This window comes from Uloborus diversus, chromosome 3, assembly GCF_026930045.1.
Source record: "Uloborus diversus isolate 005 chromosome 3, Udiv.v.3.1, whole genome shotgun sequence".
NCBI classification, from domain to species: domain Eukaryota; kingdom Metazoa; phylum Arthropoda; class Arachnida; order Araneae; family Uloboridae; genus Uloborus; species Uloborus diversus.
The window spans coordinates 173,376,703-173,402,596 of NC_072733.1; the positions used below are offsets into that span (position 1 = coordinate 173,376,703).

A 25,894-nucleotide genomic window follows, 5' to 3' on the forward strand; every position below is an offset into this window, starting at 1 on the left:
TAACTATTGCACATTGTTGACAGGCTTACAAAACACAAAAATTCACCATGGCCGGATTTTCAAAACCAACGATTGATTTTTTATGAATTTTTTAAAGAGCGATGCGCAAAAAAGAGGTGTGGCCTAAAACGTCAGCAGCTGACGTCATTTCCCTGTTCCGATCAGAGCTCCATTTCCATGCCGTGTTGCGGCTACCAGGAGGTGAATAGCACTGTCTTTTTCAGCCTTTTTAAAGCCTTTAACCAGCATTTTTTCCATCATGGAGCTAGGATTCACGAAAGGTCAATCCAATAATCTTCCTCAAGTAAAGTCATTCATGGTGTTTGACTTTTTCGAAAGGAAGAGAGATTTAATGTCCTAGAAGTACGGGGAGTGAAACAACAAAGTTTCACCACTGTTATTCTTTAAAATTGTACGTACATATCCGTCTATGTTTTCAGTTCATATTATTCGCATTAGTTTTGTGTCGATGGTTTTTTTTATCTGAATATATAAATTACAATGTAAAAGCGCTATTCCAGTTCTCAGTTGGCGGCTTTTAATGAGGCGCGCATTTTGTAACAACCCTACTGCAAGTGATTCCAGTACTAAGTTTTAGAGCAGTTTTTGCATGAAAATTTTTCGCTTTGTTGGCGATAAAAGTTGATCTGCTTTTTTTTTTTTTTTTTTGTGGAAAATTGTTTTAAATCCATTAATACATGTTTATTATCCTTGCGTTTTAGTGCAACTAAGCAAAAAAAGGAAAAATATATTTTTTTGCTCTTTTGATAAAAATAATAAATTTGAAAATGGTGTTCATTTCATAAAATAAGTACATTTTTGCATGTGAGAAAGGTCTTGTATATATAGAAACGCTTCTGGTGATAAACTGAAAATGTATTTTTAAATTATCAATTTGTAATAGTTAAAATTTGAAGATAGTTTGAATGTTAAAACGAAAGTATTAATAGTTTTTGCATTGTTATTAAAATGCTAATAGTAATGCATCTATTACTTTCTATTTAAGTTTATTGTGCAGGGTTTAAATTCCTTTTTTTACTTGCATTTTTTTTTAAATATCTCATATGCTTATTAAACATTTATTTATGAACAGTTGTGAACATATATTTCAAACTGTATTTCTCACTTGACATAGTTTCTAATTAAAATGAAGTGCAAATTTTCATTTTCAAATTTTAATTAATAAACACACTTGAAAACACTTCTTTCGAAGATCCTGCTGGGACGGAACAATAACAAATCGCTTGTGAGGAGTTTTTTTAGATGTAGATACGCATCCAGGAACGAAGCAATACTTGTAATTGATTCTACTAGCCATGACTAAGAAAATCAAAAACAATCGCAGAATGCATTAAACCCTACAGACAGCAAAGGATTTTCACTAGCCTTTTATGCGCGCTGCTGTTAGATGGCTCTTGTTTTCCCGCGCCTTCCCCCAAAGATCGCCAAGCACTTCTTTGTCATAGCCAACCCCGCCACCTCGCAGCGCGGCAGTGACGTCAGTCAAAGGACTGATTTCGTTAACAAGCAAATGACGTCACTCGCGCGTGAACTTTAAAAAATTATTTAAAAAAAAAGTATTAGTCGTATCGTAAAAAATTTTTCGCAGATGATGTTCATGTATGTTACTCTATCATATAAAAATAAAATTAGAAAATCGAATACTTCCCTATTGCATTCAATTAATACCAAGTCATCGGCTTCCAATTAAGCTTTAGTTGAAATCACTAAAGGCAAACTTTTTTGTTGAACTCTGTTTCATTTAAAGAAATCTGAACAATCTTAAATAAACGTGTTCTTTTAACTATACAAAATGCAGTTCAAAAGTAAAAACATGAGGAAAAAAGAGAGTTATTTTAATTCGCAAACTCACCCATGTGAAGGGGAAAAGTCCAACAAAATAAGTATAATTAGTCGCGCATTCTAAATTCACCAAGATATGAGGCTAGTCATGGTAAATTTACGCTACAACAAATAAACAGAACTAAAGGAATAACTTTTATATACTGAAAAGAGTTAAGAACATCGGCTATAAAAAATTAAAAAAGGTGGACGATAAATAAAGCTTATGCTCGAATAGAGCAACTGGTTAGCTCGATTGGTTGTTTTGATGACGTCAGTCCTATTGAAACAATTGTTAAAATGTTATTTGTTAACACATATGAGAGAAAAATGGCAACAGAAAGAAATTAAAATCATTGCTTAGAATAAAAGAGAAACGAAGCTGTTTTTTTATTTATTTTATTTTTTAATATAATTCTGAAAAAAAAAAGGTTTAAAAATAGTTTTATGATTTAAATATCAGAATAAAAAAGAAATGAAGCTAATTAAAAAAAATAAAATTAATTTGAATTTTGACATCTTGAATTCCAATTATGTTTTTCGCAATCACGAGTGTGTGTGTGTGTGTATGTAGGCGTGTGTGAGGGGTATGTGTGTTTGCGTGTGGGGGGTATGTGCATGTGTGTAGGCATGTGTGTTTGTGTCTGCGTGCAGGTATGAGTGTGTGGGTAGTTGTGTGTATGAGTGTTTGTGTGTGGGGGGATGTGTATGTGTGTGTAGGCATATGTGTTTGTGTCTGTGTGCAGGTATGAGTGTGTGGGTGGTTGTGTGTATGAGTGTTTGTGTGTGTATGTGTGTGTAGGCATATGTGTTTGTGTCTGTGTGCAGGTATGAGTGTGTGGGTAGTTGTGTGTATGAGTGTTTTTGTGTGGGGGGGAATGTGTATGTGTGTGTAGGCATATGTGTTTGTGTCTGTGTGCTGGCATGAGTGTGTGGGTAGTTGTGTGTAGGTGTGTGTGAGTGTAGGTGTCTGTATGTGTGTGTATGTGTTTGAGTGTGTGTATGTGTTTGTGTATGTGTGTAGGTTTGTGTATGTGTGTGTGTGTACGTGCATGTATGTATGCGTGTAAGTGTAGGATATTGACGCAATCTGGAGACTTTGCTCGCGATAGGAGCAGCATCGTGAGGCGGCCTATCGACGGTGGTGCTGCAGAGGGTGCTGGTGGGAAAATAAAATCAAAGCACATCAAAACAGCCAAATGAAAGCAATAAGCAATCGTGATTGCTCAAAAAAAAAAAAAATCTTAACGAAAAAGTTGTTTTAAGATTTGGAGAACAGCCAAAAAACTGCGCTCTTAAAACGATTATTAGAATTTTATTTTCTAATCCATATGTAAAATGGCAACAGGAAAGAAATAAAAATTCCTGAGAACGTGATGTTAATTGACGTTTTAATTAATATCTCCTCTAATTGAAGTTGTACAATTACGAGATTTATTTTATTGTTTTCGCTGGAAAATTTGAACCGATCGGTACCTCGTTTGACTCTCGACTCAGCGATTCTTGAGAAGATCGAGCCTCAGACGGATGCGAACAGACTTTAATAGTATGGATAATGAAAATGTTAATAAGTGTAGTGATTCTTTTCTTTATTATTTTATGTATTATTTAAAATAATAAAAAAATGAATTACTATGCATTTGCAAAACACAAATGGGTAGGAAAAGGGCGACTGGAAAATGAAGCACAAGAAACGGAAAGAAGTAGAAAGAAAGTTAGCGGCTTTTGCCTGTAAAAACCTTTAATAGTAAAGTCATAAAAGCATCAGTTTACAATTATTTTTTCTTAGGTTTTTTATCTTTTTTTCCATTTTTCTCAACCATTTATCAAACTTCTTGAACTGACCTTTGTTTTCGTTGAATTTGCATTGACCATTTGACCATTTTGCAGAAAAAAAAATACAAGAAAAAAAATCAATATTACAATTAATACATCAACACTTACGAACGCAGAGTATTACCTTTGAAATGCCAAATTCCTAAGGCTTTATGCTAGCTAATATTTTTCTAGAAATGTCTCTAAATGTCTTTCAATTTCAATTCAAAGCTTAAAGTTACATTTTTGCCCTACTGTTCCTTACTAATATGCGTTTATGTAAACTTGCTTCTGTTGTTTGTTTAACATTGAAGATAGGTACTTATACGAAATGTTAACCTAAACAAGATTTATTTTCCTTCTCTTTTTAGTATGGTTTGCAAATTGATGATTTGTTTCGAGATTTGGGAGATGGCTTGAGACTGATGAAGCTCTTGGAAGCTTTAACAGGAGAAAAGTTAGGGAAACCTGCGAAAGGCAATGCACGAATCAACAAGATAGAGAATGTCAGCAGATGTCTTGTTTTCTTGCACAGTAAAAAGGTAAAATAACTTTTATCAGTAATGAAATTCTTAATTTACATATTAACTGGAAAAGGGTTCAAAAGCGTATTAAACATATGAAATATGGATTTATGTTGAGTCGTTCGTGGGAAACTCATACATAGATCGTAGGTTTAAAGTAGCGACACGTCCACCGGGGCTAAGCTACTTTCATATCCTATGTCTGCTATGACGAAGTAGCGTGTTTTGCTTCTTGATTGTGTTGTTTCGTGTTTCTTGATTTTGGGTAAACATAAAGTTAATAAGAAACTACAATCAAGAAGCAAAACACGCTACTTCGTCATAGTAGACACAGGAAGATAACATCGTTTAGCCCTAAGATGGCGGACATGTCGCTACTTATTCTACGATTCATTGCTTTAGTTCGTCGAACTTTAAACTGATTTATTTCTAAAAGTCTGCATTTTATTAGTACATTATATGAAAAATGAAACATTCGAACTCATGCCGCCCGCCCTGTCTACACTGTTAAAAAAATTTCCTGAAAATAACGGATAAAGTACCGGCAGCAAAGTTGCCGTAAATATTACGTTTCCGTTAAATTATTTTCCGTGACTTAACAGAAGTTCCATTTCTCATTTCTCCGTTTAGTTCTGTTCTTCCATTTATAAATTTTCCGTGATTTAACGAAAATTCCATTCCTCTTCTTTCCGTTAATCTATTTTTCCGTTTTTAAATTTTCCGTTCATCTATTTTTCCGTTTTTATATTTTCTGTGTCTTTACAGAACTTTCGGTTCTTGATTTTTCGTTGCGCTATTTTTTCGTTTCTCATTTTCACATATTTTACTGAAATTTCATTCTCGTTTTTCTATCCTATGCTTAAAATGATATATATAGAAAAATAGTTAACTATTCAAAAACTATTATTGTTTTAATTTGTATTTATTACTCATATATTTTAAGTGAAATTTTTGCTTGATAACTTACCTTTCAAGGCATCTATCTCGAAATTTGCACCTTCAGATGAATAAAAATAATCGAAAAGTACCAGCAAGGAAATTAGTGGATTTAAATATAACACCAATTTTTGATGCTGATACTGTTCGATATTTCCTTCCACATCTCCTCGTACATATTCTGGCGTGGCATGGAAAAGCATACATGAAAAACAGAATATTTTTATTTGCAGAATGAGTCAAATAAAATATCATCAAAAACCGGTTGACTTTATCATGGAATAATATACCTGATGGAGAGTACCGCATACCAATTTACTGTGTTTAAAAACAGAATCATTGACATACACGTGAAGACTTTTTTGCTCAGATGATGTATATCCCCCCCCCTCGGTGATTTCCGCATTTTTCACTCATTGGAATAGCAACATAGATTTTTAGTGCATAAGCATTATACTTAGGCTAAACATATCAATCAGTTCGTTTTATCCGAAATGTTTTTACAAGAAACTTGCAATAATCTCAAATAAGTTGTTGGATGAGATCCTAAGGAAATAAATTAAATAATTTATATTTTTTATTATAAATGAAATCCCGAAAGGAGTAATGAATGTTTCCAGATTTCTAAGTAGTCAAGAAAACTTATTCTTGTCAAAATTGTAATTGTATTTTCAAAGATTAACAATCTACTATGCCTTTTCGCAAAAAATATAACAGCAAGAAATACTTTTATTTAGAGATTCTAAATGTTTACCTTCAATCTGTCAAAAAAAAAAAAAAAAAAAAGAGTGATTTTTTCTGTCTTGCTCGCATACCACGATATTCTCCGGTTGATACGAAATGTTGGCCATTTAACTTTTTAATGACTTTCAAGAATACAACGCGTTAGAGCAAAAACAGTAACTTTATAATAGTTCAATAAATTCTAAATCAGCTACCATCGGAATTCTATCAAATGCACATTAACAAGAAAAATACATTTGTATATTAACATGTACAAAGATATTCAACAATACTTACATGTGACCAGCGGTGCTAAATTTAAGTGTCTCCATTGCATCTGGACACAAGTAATCCAAAAGCCTTTATTTTAAATGGATAACACGAGATCCTAAAACTATTCTCACCGCTAGAACACACAATATGACTAACGAAAAGAATTGTCGTCGAAGACGACGGACGTCGTCTAACGAATAGAATTTCGAAGTATTGAGCAAAATAATACACCGCAATAATATTCTAATACTGACTCAGTAAAACCCACATCAAATCACCAAGGCGATCAAAACACATCTGCCTGTCTGAAAATGGCGCAAACATTTTTCCAAACTTAGAAGTCCAAAGGCGTAAAAACAGTTTCGACATAGCACTAGTATATTACTTTCCAGACATGAAATAGCAAGCTAGCGGTTTTGTCTACGGCATCTGAGTTGTTATTCTAAATAAGCTTTTAATTAACAACATGTAACAGTGCGATTTAATAAGCACTATCAAAAAGGGATGTTTATCATAACTTGAAGTCTAATCAGAATACTAACAAAGTACAGCACAACGGCAACCCTAGAAATGGAAAAATTCTGTTTTCATCCCTTCCTTTCGTGATATTTCTGTTGTTGGAAGGAAAAAATACGTTTTGAAGCATTACGGAAATATTCTGTTAAAATCAGTCAGAAAACTACCTGAACTTTCAGGGTTTTTTTAACAGTGTAGTGGTCAGAGGAAGTTGACTGCGATGGGAGGCTCCGGGTTCGAATCCCGGCTCAGGCATGGATGTACTTTCTCTCTCCCGTCGTTGTCCTTCCTTTGTGCGAATGTGTTGTTGTGCTGTGAATGGTTGCCTACCCTATAAACGGGTCCTCATGGCTCGTGTGTACTATGGAAGTCGGGCTTCCCACCAAATTACAATACAGTTGGGAAAGTGAAGCAGCGCACCCCAAAATGCCAGCCTAGCTGGCACAAGACAACAACAACATTGGAACTCATTTATTTATTATTACTTTTAAAGGAAAGGTCGAAATGCCCATAAAACTGCAATGCTAAAAGTTATTATGTTTAAACATTTAAAATGTTAAGTCAATTTATATTGTCATGTTACATAAATTAGTATTTTTGGAGTATTAATGATGGGAAATTCTTTGTTTTCACATTTGTGTTAAAAAAGATATTATTAAATAAACGAATGAAAACTAACTTATAAGGGATGGAAAGCAGAAAAGATAATTGTGAATGATTAATATTTTATACTATGTTGAGTGTATTGAAACTTAGTTAAACAGAAATGTTATTTTTCATAAGCATTCCTACTCTTTTACGATTCAGAGTAGTATAATTTAGATGCTATGTAGATAGCTCAGCAAGGAAGGTAAACCTTACTTTGAAATTTAATTTCTTTACAAAGTTGACATCAATTACAAAGGTACTTTCCGCATGTAGAAAGCACAAGGTTATGGTTAAGAAAGTTCTTTACTCTGCTTTCTGCGAAACTTTAGTCTCGTGTCTTAAACTTAACAGTTCTAGATTCGTTCTGCTTTTCATGAAATGTGACATAAGTCAAGCATTCATTGCGAGTCTTCTCGCAATGAAGTAGGGTTTGAATCCCGTATTCTGACCAAGAAATGAATGTTTATAACGTTTTGTAAGATTTTCATGTATGGCTTGTTTAAATTTACTATGTGAAAATCATTGGACATTTTTCTATTTTAATTTGCTAAAGTTTGTCGAGTCTACAGCAAATATAATGTTGGGGTTATAGCTTGACCATGGAGAAATGGCGGATGAACTGGAAGCGGAAACATCGTTTGTATCATTTTTAATAGGCAGAAACAGCGAGAACGCGCTGAGTGATAAAAAGCGCGTTCTGGTTGATTCTATGTATATTGCAAAATAATAACACACAACCTATTACAAATGATGTTTCCACTTCTAGCTCAGCCGCCATCTCTCCCTAGTTAAGCTTTACCTCTCCACTCCACTTACGTTACAAAAAATTACCTCACCAATTAAGATGAATAATTGTTTTTGGCATTCTATATTAGAAATCATATACAACCGTTTTTAATGTTAAAAGGAAATTTTTTTGATAACGGCATTGACTTGAAGAGACGGTAAACGTTTATCAAATTCGCATTCAAGGAAGAAACGCATCTGATTGAAGGGGTGATTAAATATGCATAAAACAAATTCATATTTAGCGTATTTACGCTAACGAGAAGTATAGCAGTTATTAACGAGTTATTGCCATTGTGAAAATTAATGGAATCAAGCCATTTTTTAACGAAATCATCTTTATTTACATCATTTAAATATAAAATCAAAATCACCACTTAGTGTGCCACCCCCCCCCCCCCCCCGTTTTTTTGTCCAGCACCATTTTCACTCTACTGGGCATCAAGTAGTCATCAAACAGTCAACTAGAGTTTTGCACTTTTCTTTGAATTCTTGATCTCTAAAGGGTCATTCCACGGAAAATGGTCATTTTGTCCCGCTCGTGACGCCTCATATATTTCATTAAAAACTATACTTTAAAATATTAATGAAAAAAAAAATTTCTGCCTAACAAATTACAAATTTATGTGTCATTTCTTAAGCAAAACATTTATTCATTACCCTTTAAAGTTATTACTTTTTAATGAAATATATGAACCGACACGTGCGAGACAAAGGGTTGACTCTTTCGTGGAATGGTACTAAACCATGTTTTTATCAAAGCACAAATCAATTTTTTCTTTTGTTGTGCAATCAGATTTTCACTCAATGTCACAATGGCCTGCCTCTTCCGTAGAGAAATATCCATGGCTAACAAAAGCATAAGTGACCGGATTAAGAAAAGACAAAAATATGTAGAAATTTATAACACTTAAACAAAACAAAATATTTAGGACAAAAAAAAAAAAAAAAAAAACGTGAGATTATAGCCCCTAATCAACTGGTAGGCTAAACAGCTGTTATAAACAAAGATTGAACAACCTAAAAAATTCGAAAATTAAAAATTCCCTAATTGATTCCATTAATTCGCACAAGGGTGTATTAGATAATTAGTATTTGTATTAAGGAAAGGCAAAGTTGTCTTCACGCAAAATTATCAATTGCCATAATACAATTTTGAGTGAACGTTGGTGTTTTGTTAACATTTTTACGCAACGTCATATGTGTCGTCAACGTCATATGTATGTTTTACTCAACGTCGTAAAATAAAAATGATTTCAGATGGTTTTTCCTCCCATTTTTCAAACAGATGAGACTGGAAAACATTTCCTCAGAGGACATTGTGGATGGAAAACCGCACTTAATACTGGGACTACTATGGACAATCATTTTGCGCTGTGAGATATGGCAAAACCAAAACTCAGTCAATGTAAGTGTTAAAACTAAATTTTAATATAAAACATATTTTCAAAGAATTTTCCGTTGTTTAAAACACTAAAAGTAATTCATCCAAACGTACTAACCCACACCAAGCTCAAATTATTCTACGTTGGGAAACAGGAGATTGAAGGGAGATAATGCAGCAAAAATCCCTGGGAGAACGCAAAAACATCAAAATAATATCAAGCTTCAATAAAATTTAGGGAAAAGGGAAAGGCACATAATGAGTAGAACATGCTGTTTTTCTTCAGTTACAAAAAGTTCAGTGCACTTTATGTATTTCATAACTTTTTTCACATCAAACTAGATATTTTCTGAATTGAGTACTAAGTTATATATTTTTTAAGTAACAGTTTTCATTTCCATCAGAAAAGCGCAAGGTGTCCCACGCTTGATAATTATTTTAAAAATATAAGTTTAGTATTTGCAATTTTTTTTCAAGATAACACTGTAAAAAATTAATAGTAGGAAACAAAATTTTATGCACAAAAATTTGCAGTTGCATTTGTTTTGGAGAATTTTTTGTTAGAACTGAGAAGTTTAAAACCGATGTGCAAACGTGTGCCCCACACGTGACAGCAATACTTCATTTAAAAATAACTATTAAAAAACATATTGGAGATTTTTTTTGCTTTACTAATCACACATAAAGAACATACTTTTACCAGGTCAGCAAATTTTTCACTTTTAGACATAAATAATTTATGCACAGCAATACCTCCTATAAAAGATACCTCTATTATTAAGGGGACTTTTTTTCTAGTCCCAACCTCTTTGAATAGGGACCTCCATGTATTTGCCTAGCATAAAAAGACACTTCGGTTTAAGAGACAATCACAGAAAAAAAAAACTAAAACTAATGTATAAATGCATAAAAATGTTAAGTTTATTATAATTCAAGGTTCACTTTCTGTGCACAAATTAACTGGTAAAAGTTTAGTCTTGACTCTTGACATTAAAATGCAAAGAAACAAATACGTGCTCCAAAATTCTTAACATTAATTCTTTAGCAATTTATTTATATGGGCTCAGCTCCACCATCAGATAGTGCGCCGCCAATGACAAGATATTAGTAAAAAACTTGAAATGTGATCACGCCGTTATTTACGTTGTATAACACTGTTAATTACATGATATCAAACAAATCTAGTAGTAAATAACTTCAAAATAACTGATAAACTTTGGCGCTACTTAATTTTTGATTAAATTTTAATTAAAAAATTTGTTTTCAATTTGAATAATTCTGATTTTTTCTTTTTTTCGTATCTATATGAACCATTTTCAACATTTAATCTTACATATTAATAGTTGACGATTGACGTTCATTATGAAATTACGTTTACCGAGTGCCCGCTGAAGTCCGCTGCCTCCCCAAATATTTTCGGAACGGCACGAGCTATAGTCGTAAAAAAGTGGGGTATGGGTGTAGTCAAGTTGCATTGCGTAACATAATAAAGCCATTTGCAGCGCCACAAAATTCGGAGTAAGCATTATAATCTCACATACGGTACGAAATGCGGAAAAAAGTCAACAGCAAAGTTATTCAGAGCTATCAAATTAAGGAAGAAAAGATATCTTCCGAACTATAATGTTAAAAATAGAAGGTGTCATATGCATTCCGAGAAAATGCAATCTCTCCACGAACATTAATTGAACTTTCGAACCGTATTACGTATGTTTATGCCAGCGTATCGCCTGCCACTTTGTACAATGTACAGTGGGAAGTGCTGTTCCGTTTCTATATGTGTATTGGTGCTGAAATACACCATTTTGAGCATTGCAGATAGATGAGGCTCATTTCCGGCAAGTGCAGTTTTGTTCAACGCGATCAAACAAAGGTGCATTTTAAGCTCACTCTATTGAACATTATTTTGCGGAAATAGTCTTTTCTTTCTTAATTTGATGTTGTTGAAGACTTTTGCAGTCAACTTTTTTCCCGTATCTCGTACCGTTTCTGAGATAAGAACGTTACCTCCAAATTTCGCCAAAAGATGGCGCTGCAATCCTACTAGCAAAATTTCTTGCATCAATCTTGACAGATCTTGATATTATACTGACGGCGTCAATATTGACGTGTTTCATACTGCATAAAGCTTGCATAAAGATTAAAAAGCAATATTACAATAACAACACGTATGCAACATTGCATTCATCTTAAAATATCAATATTGATATTACCTTACAATAACAACATTGCATACATGTTGACGCCGTCAAGATGTATTGATTTCATGCTGTCGCCGTCAAGGTAATTAGTACACAATAGAACAGGTGGACCTTCGTTGATACTTGCGCATGCGCACAGTTCTTTCTACCCAGCGACCCTCGCATTGCTGGCACATCTTCCTCCTTCGACCTACGATTCAGTCGGTTCAGAGGAGCTGCACGTGGCGTTGGCGTTGCGTTCTTTAGGCTTCGTTAAGTTAGTTGCTTAGTTATTAGTGTGGAATAGTATTGTTTTAGGAATAACTTATGAATGACTGATAACTGCATTTGTTTATTAATATAGTACTAAACAAGTCATATCGCAGACGATGTGCGATCAATGTTAGAAATGGCCGAAAATAACTTTTTTCGTCCCTAGACTTTGAAACAAAGGACATGAAGCCCAGAATTTCGTATTATCACTTCAATCTCATGAGTAAGATTAATTTTATTCAATGGTTATTTATGTCATTCTTTAAGATAAATTCATGTGTTTTGTCCATGGGATATTTTCAATGCTGACATCCATTTGGAAATGTACTTTATTGTATTTATTTACTTATTTATTATTTTGCTTTCTTTACTCTTAAATGTGTTATAAAAACTTCCGCAATTATTCCTAACTAGGCATTTTATGTCTTTATAATACAATTAGAAGCATGAATTTAAAAAATAAGTCAAGTATTACGCAAAACGAAGAAACTTTCATTTTTTAAATTAAATTGCGAGTACTATTAATACCTTTATATGAATTTCCGATCAGATGTCAGCTTTAAGGAAATATTCTTAGGCTGGAAAACTATCTTGAAGAATAACAGAAATAATTAAAGAATGAAATTTAATTCTCGAGTTTAAAGTGAAAATAATAAAATAAATAAATAGATAAAACACCTTGCAAACGTGCTGATTTCATACTGTCATGTCAATGTATCCTGACATTTTCCTGTCATATCAATACGTAAGCAATATTACAAAAGCAAGATCATCTTGCCTAGACCTTGATTTCATACTGTCATGACAACATCTTGATATTATCCTGTCATATCAATACGTATGCAAGATTACAAAAGCAAGATCATCTTGCCTAGACCTTGATTTCATGCTGTCATGACAACATCTTGATATTATCCTGTCATATCAATACGTATGCAATATTACAAAAGCAGCCTACCTTGATATTTTCCTGATATTATGCTGCATACACCTTGTCAGTCAATATTGTGGCAGCCTGCTGACAGCATAAATGGAGTAACATAACAACATTGAGGCAGCATTAATGCAAGATGATTTTTCTTGCATGTCAACCTTTATGCAATACTGAGGCAAGATATTTTGCTTACTGGGAAGTGGCGTCCTTGTGCAGCGCATGGCAACATTGCTATTTTTAGGTCCTGCTTTACGACTATAACGCTTACCGTTCAGAAGTTAGTGGGGTGGGAACGAACTTTAGCGAACACCCTGTATTTAGGAACACTGAGTTAAGTACACACGGCATGCACCAATTCATATACCTCCTAAGAAGAGACACCTCTGTTGAAATACCTCTTAAAATGTTCGATCCCCTTAGTATCTCTTATTGACACGTTCTTGTGTGCAAAAATATCAGTATGAAGTTAGTCTAATTGTTCCACACTTGGCGGTGGAATCAGTTTCTCTCGTTCACTTTCAGTTTAATACTACTGTGTCAAAATTAAACTGGAAATAGAAGAAAATGAATAAATGAGAATATTGTTGCGACATGTAAACTTGAAAAATATATTGCACACACGTATTTTGGGGGGCCGCAAACAAGTTTTTTTTTTCAACGTGTAAAAGTTTTGTAATTTGAAAGCCAAGCAGCAGTTCCCTTCTCTCACATTCAGTTTACGCACAGGCGTGAATAGAACAAAATATTAATAAAATTCTCATATCGTAATCAGTTACATTAAAAATAAATAAAATTTTATAAAACAAACTGCAGCACATAATCGGATCTTCGTAGTTGGGAGGAAACGCGGTTTAAATGCAGTTGCGTTGTTTATATTAAGTAAAAATAACGTAAATTTATGTTCAATTGGTTTCAAGCAGCTTTTTTTAATTTAAAAGAAAAGTCATAATTAAGCAGGTATAAGAAATCTAAACTGGTCTTTTTCGACCTAGCAAACTATCTAACCTAATAAATTTCAATGGCAGTCTCCGCTATGAACCCTTACCTACAGTGGTGGTAAAAAAAAAAATTGCATCACACTCGCATTTTCACAACAATGGGATTATGTGAGAAATTTTGATCGACCGATTAACGATGAATGTATGTGAAATTCTGCAAAACTTATGAAATAAACATTTAACAGCAGGAATCCGATAATTGTTTACGTAGATTGGGGCTGTTTCCGGGCCAAGGCAAACTGCTGACCCCACGCTCATTTTTCCATTTCTGAACCTGCGTGTGAGTTTTTATTTTCAATTTAAGTCTAATGGCAGGATAAAGGTTTTTAAATTGTTACTTACCAGTTTTGCCCTATGGCACGGAGCAGAATCATCCTGGAAAATGAAGTTTGGAACTGAAGTAAAGTGATCCTGGATAGAAGGAAGCAATTTCTCCTCCAAAATGCCAATATACACCTGAACGTTGACTGTTCCTTGCACAAAGTGAAGCTCACTAACTCCTTGATCAGAAATACATCCCCAAATCATCTGGGATACGGGATGCTTGACTGTGTGTTGAATGCAGTCGGGATGATATTCCTCTCCTTTGCGGCGCGGGTGATGCATTTTTTTTACCACCTCTGTAGTTGGCACTCCTGTCGAACGCACTCTTAAACAACAAATGTTTTGTTTTCTTTGATACATTTATATGTTATTTAATTTACAGTAATATGTCCTTTTTTTGTCTTTGATATATTTATATATTATTAAACTTACAGTAATGTGTCCTCTCTTTATTTCGTAAGTTTTAGTGTATTATTAAAACACTCTGAAATGGAATCCTGTTTTACAGAATTTAAATCAGACAACGCAGGAAGTTCAGCCTGACAATCAGCAATATTTGCCAGTTCAAAAGATCGCTAAAGATTCTTTGTTATTATGGTGTCAGACTAAAACAAATGGGTATGTGAAAATGTTTAACATTCTAATATACTCCTCAAAACTATACATTTTAACTCATTTCGAATTATTCTTTCAATGATACAGTATAAGGTGTATGTAACGAGTGCGCTAAAAAACGAGACGAGAAGGTCGTTAATGAGAAATTTGAAAGGACCCACCATTTAGCTGGTAACAGAGTAAATTTTCATGTCAAGTTCTTAAATAGGTAACACTCGTTATAAAAACAATTTTTTCAGGCGTGTCCAAAGCACAGCTTGACTACTATTTTCCACAAAAAATGCAAACGCGACTAATTTTATTTTCCATTGGTTTCATATTATATATAACTAGCTGCACCCGCACGGCGATGCCCGTGCTACGAATTTAAAGGAAGTCAGTTGTATAAAAAAAAATCCACGCCTCCCCCCTTCTGATGCGAAATAAAGTTGAAGAAATAAGGAATATAAAACCCAATAGAAAAATCCCACAAAATCAAATTATGTTCCTTAATATCGAAAAAAAAAGCATCCAAAATTAGCTCGCTAACCACGACAGTCCCACAGTAGTAAAGCCGACCACGCGTCTGAGCCGCGCGGCATGGTTCCTCGCAGCTATCGACACTGTCGGCCAGTGCCCTCTCGATGAGTTAACTTACCCCCTATCTATTAGGAGTTCATAGAACTAAACTTACCCCGCCATCTACTATAAATTCATTGAACTAAACAATTAAACATATAATTTGCAATTACAAATATTTCAGTCAATCTGATTTTTTCAAAAAAAAAAAAAGCCTATAGCCTCCCTCAATAAATGGATTATTAAACACTAAAAGAATTTTAAATTCGAACCAGTAGTTCCTGAGATTTGCGCGTTCAAACAAGCAATCGAATTCTTCAGCTTTATATTATTAGTATAGATACTAAAAAGCTCTCTTCTTGAACTAGAGAACAAACGATTGAAGAGTTTCAGCAGTTTTTTAAAAATCAATAAATTGGGTTTTGAATAAGAAGAGTGGGGGCGCAGTGAGCTTACATTTTTTGAAGGGAGGAGCTTCCTTGATTACCAAGTTAAGCTCCGAATTTTACCGAATGATAAAATACAAGGGACCAAAGTAAGTTTACTTCCCCATTAATCTCGTATTATGAAAAAAAAAAAGCTAAACTGTGGAAGTGGACCTGACTGGTGGAGCCATCTGTCAATGATTAAGCCAGTTGTGATCATTCTGTGTTACGAGTAATGATGATCGTTTACTAGGTGCCCCTTTATAAATGACCTTCAGTTTCATGGCTTTGAAAAGGGGGAAATACCGCAAAAAGGCAACTTTCCTGCACTTTCAGAAACAAAACAAAACATAACATAACTTTTGCAATCAGGTTTTGAAGAAAGGTACACGTATACTAATTCAATGAAGGATTAAAAAATGAAACAATTGAAAAACTTTTGAAATAGCAGTGAGAATAGTCATTCTAAACCTCATTTTTTGCAATGTTTATTCATTAGTTATTTGTTTGTATTCCAGTTTTATATTAGAAAAAACGTCCCAACTCTTAGAAGCTTGTACTTCAAACAAGCTAGTTGTGAGGTTAATTCAAGTTCACGGATGGCTTATTATGTTTTTTTAATGTGTTTTCACATTTTCCAAAACAAGATGTAACGAAACAAGTTTGAAGCAAAATGTGATAATATGTACTTTTAAAATCATATGCCAAATGACTGATAACAAACTCATTCGATGTTCATGCAAAATTATTTTTGAGCCTGTCTTTAAAAAAAAAAAAAATAGTTTGCTGCCGACTTTTAACAGGCGATGTACTATTTTGCAGCTATCCAACAGTGAAAGTCAAAGATTTTCATCGAAGCTGGCGAGATGGTTTAGCATTCAACGCTCTCATTCATTCTCATGTTCCTTCATTGGTGAATTTTCACGATCTCAAACCACATGAACACATCATTAATTTAGAAAACGCTTTCTCAACTGCGTCAAAACATATTGGTGTGCCAAGACTTTTGGATCCAGAAGGTAAGTTTAAAAAAAAAATTAAGTAGTGATTCCGAACTTCTAAAGAATCTTTTACTAATAACTTTCGAGAAACAAAATATTAATCAATAATAAAATAAACATTTGTATTGCTGTGGAAAAAAGTAACTAATTTATTAAAATACAAGATGCATTTTAAGAATTTGATGTTCAGTACTAAACGTCGAATACGTATTTAATTTTCTAAGTCTTCTTTAAGATAAAAAGAATGAAATAAAACTTTTTAAATAAAAAATAGAATCGACTTCAAAACGGCAGCTGGAAATTGCTCTAAAAAGTAAAAATAATTTCATTCTTTGAACAGCATCTATACTACTTTGTAAGCATAATTTTTGAAATCGGCGCAAAAATGATAGGAAAAATGATGTGTAACCATTTTGCGTTTACATTTTTCATGAAAACCAATCAAAATTCGAACGAAACATTTAAATCGATATACAAATATGTTGTTATCAATGTAATGTATGCGAATTCAATTGAAGAACCTGGGTCCATTAAGATTTACATCTGTAATAGAATTATGGATAAGTATGATTTTATTTACTGTTTTTGAGCCGACTTCAAAAATTATGTTTACAAAGTAGTATAAACAATATAGTATGTTCAAAGAATGGAATTATGTTTACTTTTTAGATCAACTTCCAGCTGCCGTTTTGAAGTCGGTTCTATTTTTTATTTAAAAATTTTATTTCACTCTTTTTAGCGTAAATGCATTGCAAAATTAGTATGTCACCATCACGAAACTTTACCCTATTTTTCTTATAAATCCTTATTATTAAAAATTTTAAATGACCTGCACTAAAAACTAATCTTAATCACAAATACCAAAGACAGAGGTCTACACACAAGAGACAGACAGGTTTGAAACTCATTCATCGCGAGTTTTTTATATTTTTTTGTAATGCCTAACTCAGCAGCAAAAAATTTGTGAGTGAGCAACAAATCACCCCCGCTTTCCCACCCTAAGGGTAAGAATTTATTTTTCCAAATTTGTGTGGGACCAACTTCAGGGTATAATACTCTTTCCAGTAAAAAAGGAATAATCAAAATCGGACTATTCTGTAAAAAGTTATGCGTGGTCATACATAAAAAAAAAATTAACAATGTGTGAGTGAACAACAAATCACCCCTATTTTCCCACCCCCAGGGTAGGATTTTTTTTCCAAATTTATGTGAGACCAAATTCAGGGTATAATCTTTCCAATAAAAAAGAATTATCAAAATCGGACTACTCTGTAAAAAGTTATGCTTGGTCTCATATATATATATATATATATATATATATATATATATATATATATATATATACGGGTTGATTTGAGAATTTGAGAACCTCCTCCGTTTTTCTGAAGGTTAAAAAACAGAATAAATCGGTTTTTTTTCGGCAAAACACACAAAATGTGATTTCTCTCTCTCTTTTTTTTTTTTCTCTGAAAGCGGTGAAAGAATTCTTTAAAATGATGCCTTATTTAAGAATTTCGATAAAATATTGAGGGATTGATGCGTTATCACAAAAAAAAATCACCCATTTGAAAAATAATACACTATGTGATTTTGTTTTTTTTTAATTAAAAGACAACTGTTGCGAAGTTATGTAACTACTACTCCGAAATAAAAAATTGAATGAATGTTCAAGTATTGTTAGAAACTGAATATATTTACAAGATGTACGTACTATTACCGTTATTTCTCATCTAATTTTCATTTCAGTAAACACTGAACTAGCACATTTTTACATTTTCAATTAATTTCTATCAACTTTTCAAGGCATTGAAACATACTTATAACACTCTTAAGTCTAACATTTTTAAAAACTTGTTGCAGATGTGGATACTGATAATCCCGATGAAAAATCGATTTTAATTTATGTTTCAACTCTGTCTAAGGGATTAGCAAGCGTTCGAAAAGGAGTGACTGCTGGTAAACGAATCTCAAACGTAAGCCAGTTTTGTTTTGTTTTTTTTTTGGTAATATTTTCCATTCTTACTTCCTACAAAACGTAGCGTTATTAATAAGATGGTGTTATTTTTATTTTCAGGTTGTTATGAAAATAATTGAAAATGACAAGCTTAAAACTAATTTTAGCAAAGAAGCCAGAAATCTGGTCGAGTGGGTTAATAAAAAAGTGAACGAATTTTCTAGTCTACCTCCGCTTCAATCACTGAAAGAAATCCAAGAAGAAATATCTAATTTCAAAGATTATAGAATAAAAGAAAAACCGAAAAGGTTTGTAATGTTTCATGGACTGTCCGTGGGTTTTTCAGATGCAGAAGCTCAAGAGTTCATGTCGTATGATTATGTGGCACGTAAGAGATCTCTTGAGTATTTGTTTGGATTTGAATACTCTCGGCAAAATTTAATTCTTAGTGCAGCTACGCACTAAAGAGAGCCCAGGTGCCTCCACCAGGAGGGGAACTGAGAATTAAAATTCTCGTTGTTATGATAATCCGCCGGTAGAGAAGTCACATGAAAAAACGGCTGCCACTTTTTCGCCAGGCCGGCGAATGGTGAAAAAAAATTACGCAGACCCAATACAAACAAACAAACAACTTTTTCCATACGTTAATATTTTTGTTTCAACCGCGTTCATTTCATAATGTGTGATTGTTGGTTTTTTTTATATATATTTTTTATTTTTATTCTTTTTGTACGTGAAAAAAAATGGCTAAATATTTCACCATCTTAGTTTAGGGCGTAATGTAAAAGTTAATCTGAGCGCTATAACCCAGTTGGTTTCAGGGAATTAAATAAAAGGACATGAATTTATAGTAATGGTTTTAAATAAAATGTAAAAACATGCAGGTACAATGAGCTACATTAAAAGTACAATAATAAATATATACTACTTTGAATGCCCAGATATAAGCACTCAAACGTAACGCACCTGCTGTGTCATTTTTTTTTTTGTTACAGAGTGTATAATTTAAAGAAATATCTTTCATATTTTGCGTATCTAAACGGTGGAAGTTAACTGAGATTTCAAAAATATATAAAAAATAATAACATGTACAAAGAAGATACAATCAGAAAGTAATTAATTACTAAAAAGAGCGAGAAAAGAAAATAGTTTTATGTTTTTTTTTCAAGTTACGACAATGAATCTTTTGACTCGCTATCTACCATTCAGAAAACGTGTAAAAAGAGCAAACGTCAGCTAAGGTGAAGTGAAAACAATATATATATATATATATATATATATATATATATATATATATATATATATATATATATATATATATATATATATATATATATATATATATATATATATTTCTCGATAGCTCAATAATTCGTGAAAAGTATGAAATTTAAAAATAAAATAAAATAACAAAACAATTCAAAAAAGGAAGCAAACATTATATTGAAAGATTATATTGTTAAATGATTGCCTCAACATATGTAGTTCTAGTTCTGTTTCAGTTTGTTTTTTTCTTCTCATATCAAAACTTTGTCATATTTCTACAGGAGCTAATCTTTGTTCTTTTTAGATATGATCAAAAAAATGAAACTGAGGCCTTATTATTTGCAATCCAAATGAAAAGAATAGGACTGGTACCTTGGAAACCAGCTGAGGAAATTTCTCCTGCATCGATGGAAAGAGCTTGGAGGAAATTAGAAAGAGCCGAGCACGAGCATGAAATCAGCATTCGAAATCAACTGAAAGAGCAGGAAAGATTAGAAAATCTAGCGTACAAGTTCGAGTCAAAGGTTTTATTTTCTCTTTTAATGTATAATTAGCGTAGTCACTAGGCTATACATGTTATGGCAAAAAAACTACTCTCAATCCAGCTAAATCTAATCATTGCATCTTGAAAGACGTGACAATTTTCTTCGAAGCAACTGAATGGGTGGCGGGAAAAACGTTGTATGTTGAAAACAACAACTTTTCACTACAGCCAAAAAACGAATCTGCTTAAAAACAGGCCACTAAGAGCTAAGGCCCCTTTCTACTGAGAGCAAAAGACAACGTGTTTCCATTCAATTACCTACACTCACTTCCTATTGCAAGGAAGCTCCGAAGCACAAGTTTGCAACATACAAGGTTCTTCCATCAATTATGAACACTTTATTTACAAGGTCAATGCCGATTGGCGCATTTTCTGACCGTGTAAACGAACTAAAAACACGTGTGATTCATTCTCTGGACTATATTGCACGGATTTTTTTTTTTTTGCTGAAAACTTACATACACCGTTTTTCTCGCCACCCATTCAATTGCTTATTCGGAGAACCAAGTAGGTTTTAGCATTTTCACACAAAATTGACTTGCAAAAGTTCCTTTTTGTTGTTTCAGAGTATTGCTGACATAAGTTCAAAAGATTAATCTGCACGAAATAACAACTCTCATAGACGACTCATATGAGGGGCAACTGCCCTTCCCTTCTTTCAAATGTTAAGGGACTTTGCCTTGCCCCTGCACTTTTCTGAATTCAAAATTTAAGACCGATTGAAAAATGATAAAATTGATCCATTTACATTGAACTGGAGCTTTGAATTGGAAGGAGGGAGGTTTTTTTTAGAGAAAGTCCCAAAGTTTTACAGAGACAGGTTAATCAATAATGACGTTAAAGTTCAGTTGCTCAATTTTTTTAGAAAAAAGTCAGCGCATCCACCTCACCTGCCTCCCGCTCCTTAACCCACACCCTTTCTTTTTTGGTGCACCAGCCGCCTATGATCCTACAGATTTAAAAAATAAAAGGTCTAAGAGAGACCTTTTAAGATTAAAAGGTTAAACAATAAATAGTCTAAAGAGAGTGCGGGAAATTATAGACCTGTGAGTCTAACTTCGGTGGTTTGCAAAATTTTTGAAACATTGATGAAAATTAAGATAGTAAATTTTCTAGAGACTAATAATTAATTGACTAGTTTTCAGTATGGTTTCAGGAAAGGTAAATCTTGTGCAACTCATTTATTACATTTCTATTACAAAGTTACCATGGCTCTGGACAATAAGAAGCATGTAGATGTTGTTTACATTGATTTTCAAAAAGCTTTCGATAAGGTACCGCATGTTGCTCTACTTGGCAAATTAGCTGATATAGGAATAGGAGGGAAAACTTTCATTTGGGTAAAAAACTGGCTGACCGGAAGGAAACAAAGGGTAGTTGTAAGGGGAAATTATTCTAATTGGAGTGAGGTCTTAAGCGAGGTTCCTCAAGGATCAGTGTTAGGGCCTGTTTTGTTCATTGTCTTTATGAACGATATTCCCAAAAATATTTTTGGGAACATGAATTGTTTTGCTGATGATGTCAAAGTTATGGGGACTGTAGAAAATGAAGAACAAGCAAATCAGCTGCAAGAGGATCTAGATCATATTACGGAGTGGGCTGATAAATGGGGTATGGCTGTTAATGTTGGGAAATGTCAAGTGCTACATTTAGGACATGGAAATAATTGTACAAGTTATTACTTGCAAGGTTCAGTCATTAGTCAGGCAGACAAAGTTGCTGATCTGGGGTCTTAATAAGTCAGGATTTAAAGTTTAGCACACAGTGCAGCATTGCTAGTAACAAAGCCAATAAGATGCTTTGGTTTATCAATAGATCTATTTCAAACAAATCTAAAGAAGTTCTTCTGCCCTTATATAGAAGTTTGGTAAGACCCCATTTGGAGTATGCTGTTCAGTTTTGGTCTCCTTATCTTAAGAAAGATATTAATGTATTGGAAAGGGTTCAAATGCGGGCTACAAGGCTAATAAATGGACTTTCCCACTTAGATTATGAATCCAGGCTTAGAAGGCTAAAAATGTACACTCTTGAGCAAAGAAGAGACCGAGGGGACATGATTCAGCTGTTTAAATTTATTAAAATAAAAGATGTTACGGGGCTGAAGTTTAGCACTGAAAACAGGACAAGGGGTCATTGTTTTAAGCTATTTAAATCTCAGGCTAACATGGATATTAGGAAAAATTATTATTTTAGCAGGGTAGTGGAACCTTGGAACAGCTTACTGGAAGAGGTGGTAATGAGTAAGGGAGTAGATAGTTTTAAGAGGGCCATTGATCTTCACTGGGGATTGTAAATTGACCAGGACCAATCTAGCTGGGTCCAGAGCCTGTTGCTGGTCGTCACTTTTGTATTTGTATTTGTATAATACTCAAAAAAACTAGACGAATAGTGTTATAATGGAAAAGATTGAAGCATTGCAATCGAAAGAACACCCTGAGACATTTTTGACGCAAAAAATATTTATCCACGTACCCTCGTTATCGAGATGTAAAGTCTTAATGTTTGTCGAAATGTTAAGAAAAGCTCCAAATATAAAGACTTAGTGAGAAATTGCAAGTACCATTCGATTTCACCGTCTGCTTTGTGGCAAGAAATTCATCTGCTAAGATGTGAAAGATATCTTCCATTACCCACCGACACTCCCTAAATTTGGCGACTTTTCTTAAAGTTCGGCAGACATTTAGACCTCATATTTCAATCATGGGGACACGAGGGCAAATACTTTAAGCATGTACAAATATGTGTTACTACGTTCTTATGTTTTCCACTTGTTCAGATTTTTTTCATTTTTTCACGAATCCTATATGGTTTCCTATTTAGTCAAGAATTAGGTGCAGATTGCACACTGGAAAAGTTATTCCGAAATCCCATTCAAGATCACAGTATGTAGCACTTAAGTACCTGGTTTTGGAGGGGGTCATTTCCAAGAACGGGGTCATAAGTGTCCTTATTGGGGATAAATATGGCTTTGGGATGAATTTTTTGAAGTATAAGTCCCTAAAACACCGCTTTAAGTTATCTTTGGTCACTTAAAGGAGGGTCATGATGACCCCTATGATCATCTCTAGATCTGTGTCTATCAGCACAAGCAATAAAGTAAATCATGTGAAGCCTGTTACAGGGCCGTCGAGAGGGGGGGCGGCAAGCCTATGCATTGCATAGGGGCCCGTGAGCGATTGGGGGGCCCGCGAAGCGGGCCTAAGAAAAAGAAAAAATCCCTCCCACCACTTTTTCTCTTTCTTTCTTTCTTTTTTTTTTCTTTTTAAGCTTTTTAGTTTGAAGAAACTCTTTCACCTAGAGATTACAAGATTTCAATCTTGCAAGTTCAAAGTGAGATTTTTTTTTTTTTTTTGTCCTTATTTTCGGAGCCCTCTATCGACTCTATCAACTAAAAATAAATATGATTTTTTTTTTTTTGCGTAAATTGCAAGGCTAAAAAAAACGCTTATTTCCGAAAGATTACTAGAACTTAAGTAAAATGGAAAAGGGGTAAAAAATTAAAAAAAAAGCGCTTGCATTTTTAGCGTTCGAAATTTAAAACATTGGCAAACGGCTCAGTTTGATGAAATATTTTAAAATATGTATTGATTTGAGTTTTACGTTCAGTGATACAAAATGAAGCTAATTCTAGCGTTGTTTCAAGAGTAAAAACGGTTGCCTAATTTGGGAAAACATTTTGGACGAAGCACTTCTCATCAAATGTCTAAAAGGGGCACTGTTATGTCACTCAAGGGTGCCCACCTAGGGGGGTCAGGGTCAGGGCCATTAAATTTTTTTTGGGGGGGGAGGGGGTGCCCTTTCTTTTGGGGGGGAGGGAGATAGGCTCCCCTGTGTCACTCTATTAATTAGAATCAGTGTTGAATTTTCCTATAAGCTAAACAAGCTATAGCTTTAGGTGAACTTTCTGAATGGTTAGAGTGTTACTTTCTCATTAGTACCTATTTTTTTAAATATTTCCACCATTTCTTTTAAAGAATTTTATGCATTGTTTAATCTAGATAATTTTTCAATTGATTCAGTGTTGTGTTTGTCGGTGGGTAGAAGGGATAATCAAAACTAACGGGTCGAAAAATAAAATATGTAACCGAAAGTCGATGTGAACAAGTGATAGACTGTGCGTCATACCGTTTCTTCCCTCTCGCGCTTCCTCTCTGTCAATAAATATCAACGATTTGTTGAACCAAGAGCAATTTTTCTTTTGTATTGCCTTAATTTGCAAAAAAGTGCATAAGTTTTAAAAAATTCTGTATTTTGTTCTCTTATTTTTGCTGATGTTTTTGTAGTTCGAATTACCTCTTATAAGACCTCAAAATGCAGAATTTTTTAATGCATTTTTCAAAAACATTTACGGAGGAGAAACCCCCCGGTTTCCCTCAAATTTGAGGTATTCTACCCTCAACTCAAAGGAGGTCCCTGTATAACTCTCCTGAAAACCCTCCTCGTCCAAAGTAAAAAAAAAAAAGAAGACAGTATAACAAAACATTTTTTAAAAACACATTCATGGCTATATCGCTATATTGTGGGGCCGATTTTGACCTTCTGCCCCACATGCCTGGAAAGGGATATCTATCCCCTGAACCTTCATTCCGCTACAAATAGCCTCCCTCGCATTTTTAAACGTCTTTTAGGTTAAGAAGAGTTGACCTTTTTGTCGCGGCGCGGCGGTACATTTTTCCCGTGCAGGAAATAAGTTCAGACCCCCGAGCAGTTGCATCTCATAAAATAGAGAGTTAGAAATAAACACATTTTGGCGGGAAAGTTTCCCTCCGCTTGTTTTGAGTAAGCGACACTTGGAATTTTCTGTGACACCCGCAGTGGGTCAAAAGGGGGTTAGCTTCTTTCGGACAATTTCAAACATTTTCCCCCTTTCCGAGTCATAGCTGTAGGATATAACTTCTGAAGTTCTGACATTTTCGAGCCCATAAAATAGAAGACTTGGGAATAACAAAATTCCATTCTGACACTTTGCGACACTCCGTACCCCATAAAGCATAGGGTTTTCCTGGAAGCTGGATCTCCAGATGTTGAACTATGATCCCCGGAGAATGTGCCCCGATCAGGGAACTTTATCCCCCAGTATAAAACAAGGAGTTAAGATTTTTCGAGGAGAGAAGAGATAGTTTTGGAAGGTAGAGGAGACGATCTTTCGAGAGCTCGGCGTTCCTCCGAGACGTTTGTCCGGAGTCATGATAGAAACGCGCTGTGCCTTTGAATGACTTAATGGAGAAAGGACCGAAATCTTGGTACGTACAATACTAGCTCCCACTTCCCACAACTTAATTTAAACCAGTAGGTTAAAGTTTAATTCCTTTGGAGAGCAGAATCATGATGTACTTAATTATTGAAATCTTTAATGTTTTGAATATAAATATTTA

At 33.9% G+C, this 25,894-nt stretch overlaps 1 protein-coding gene across 1 annotated transcript in view; it reads left to right on the forward strand.

The window, feature by feature from the left end:
* The window catches only part of LOC129219053 (spectrin beta chain-like), a 321,265-nt gene that overhangs the window by 79,452 nt on the left and 215,919 nt on the right, over nt 1-25,894 (forward strand). The window contains exons 2-8 of the mRNA XM_054853373.1: nt 4,029-4,199; nt 9,352-9,477; nt 14,677-14,774; nt 16,577-16,773; nt 18,616-18,728; nt 18,830-19,017; nt 20,280-20,499. Coding sequence (XP_054709348.1) covers nt 4,029-4,199; nt 9,352-9,477; nt 14,677-14,774; nt 16,577-16,773; nt 18,616-18,728; nt 18,830-19,017; nt 20,280-20,499 — 1,113 coding nt within the window. The remainder of the gene's footprint in view (nt 1-4,028; nt 4,200-9,351; nt 9,478-14,676; nt 14,775-16,576; nt 16,774-18,615; nt 18,729-18,829; nt 19,018-20,279; nt 20,500-25,894) is intronic.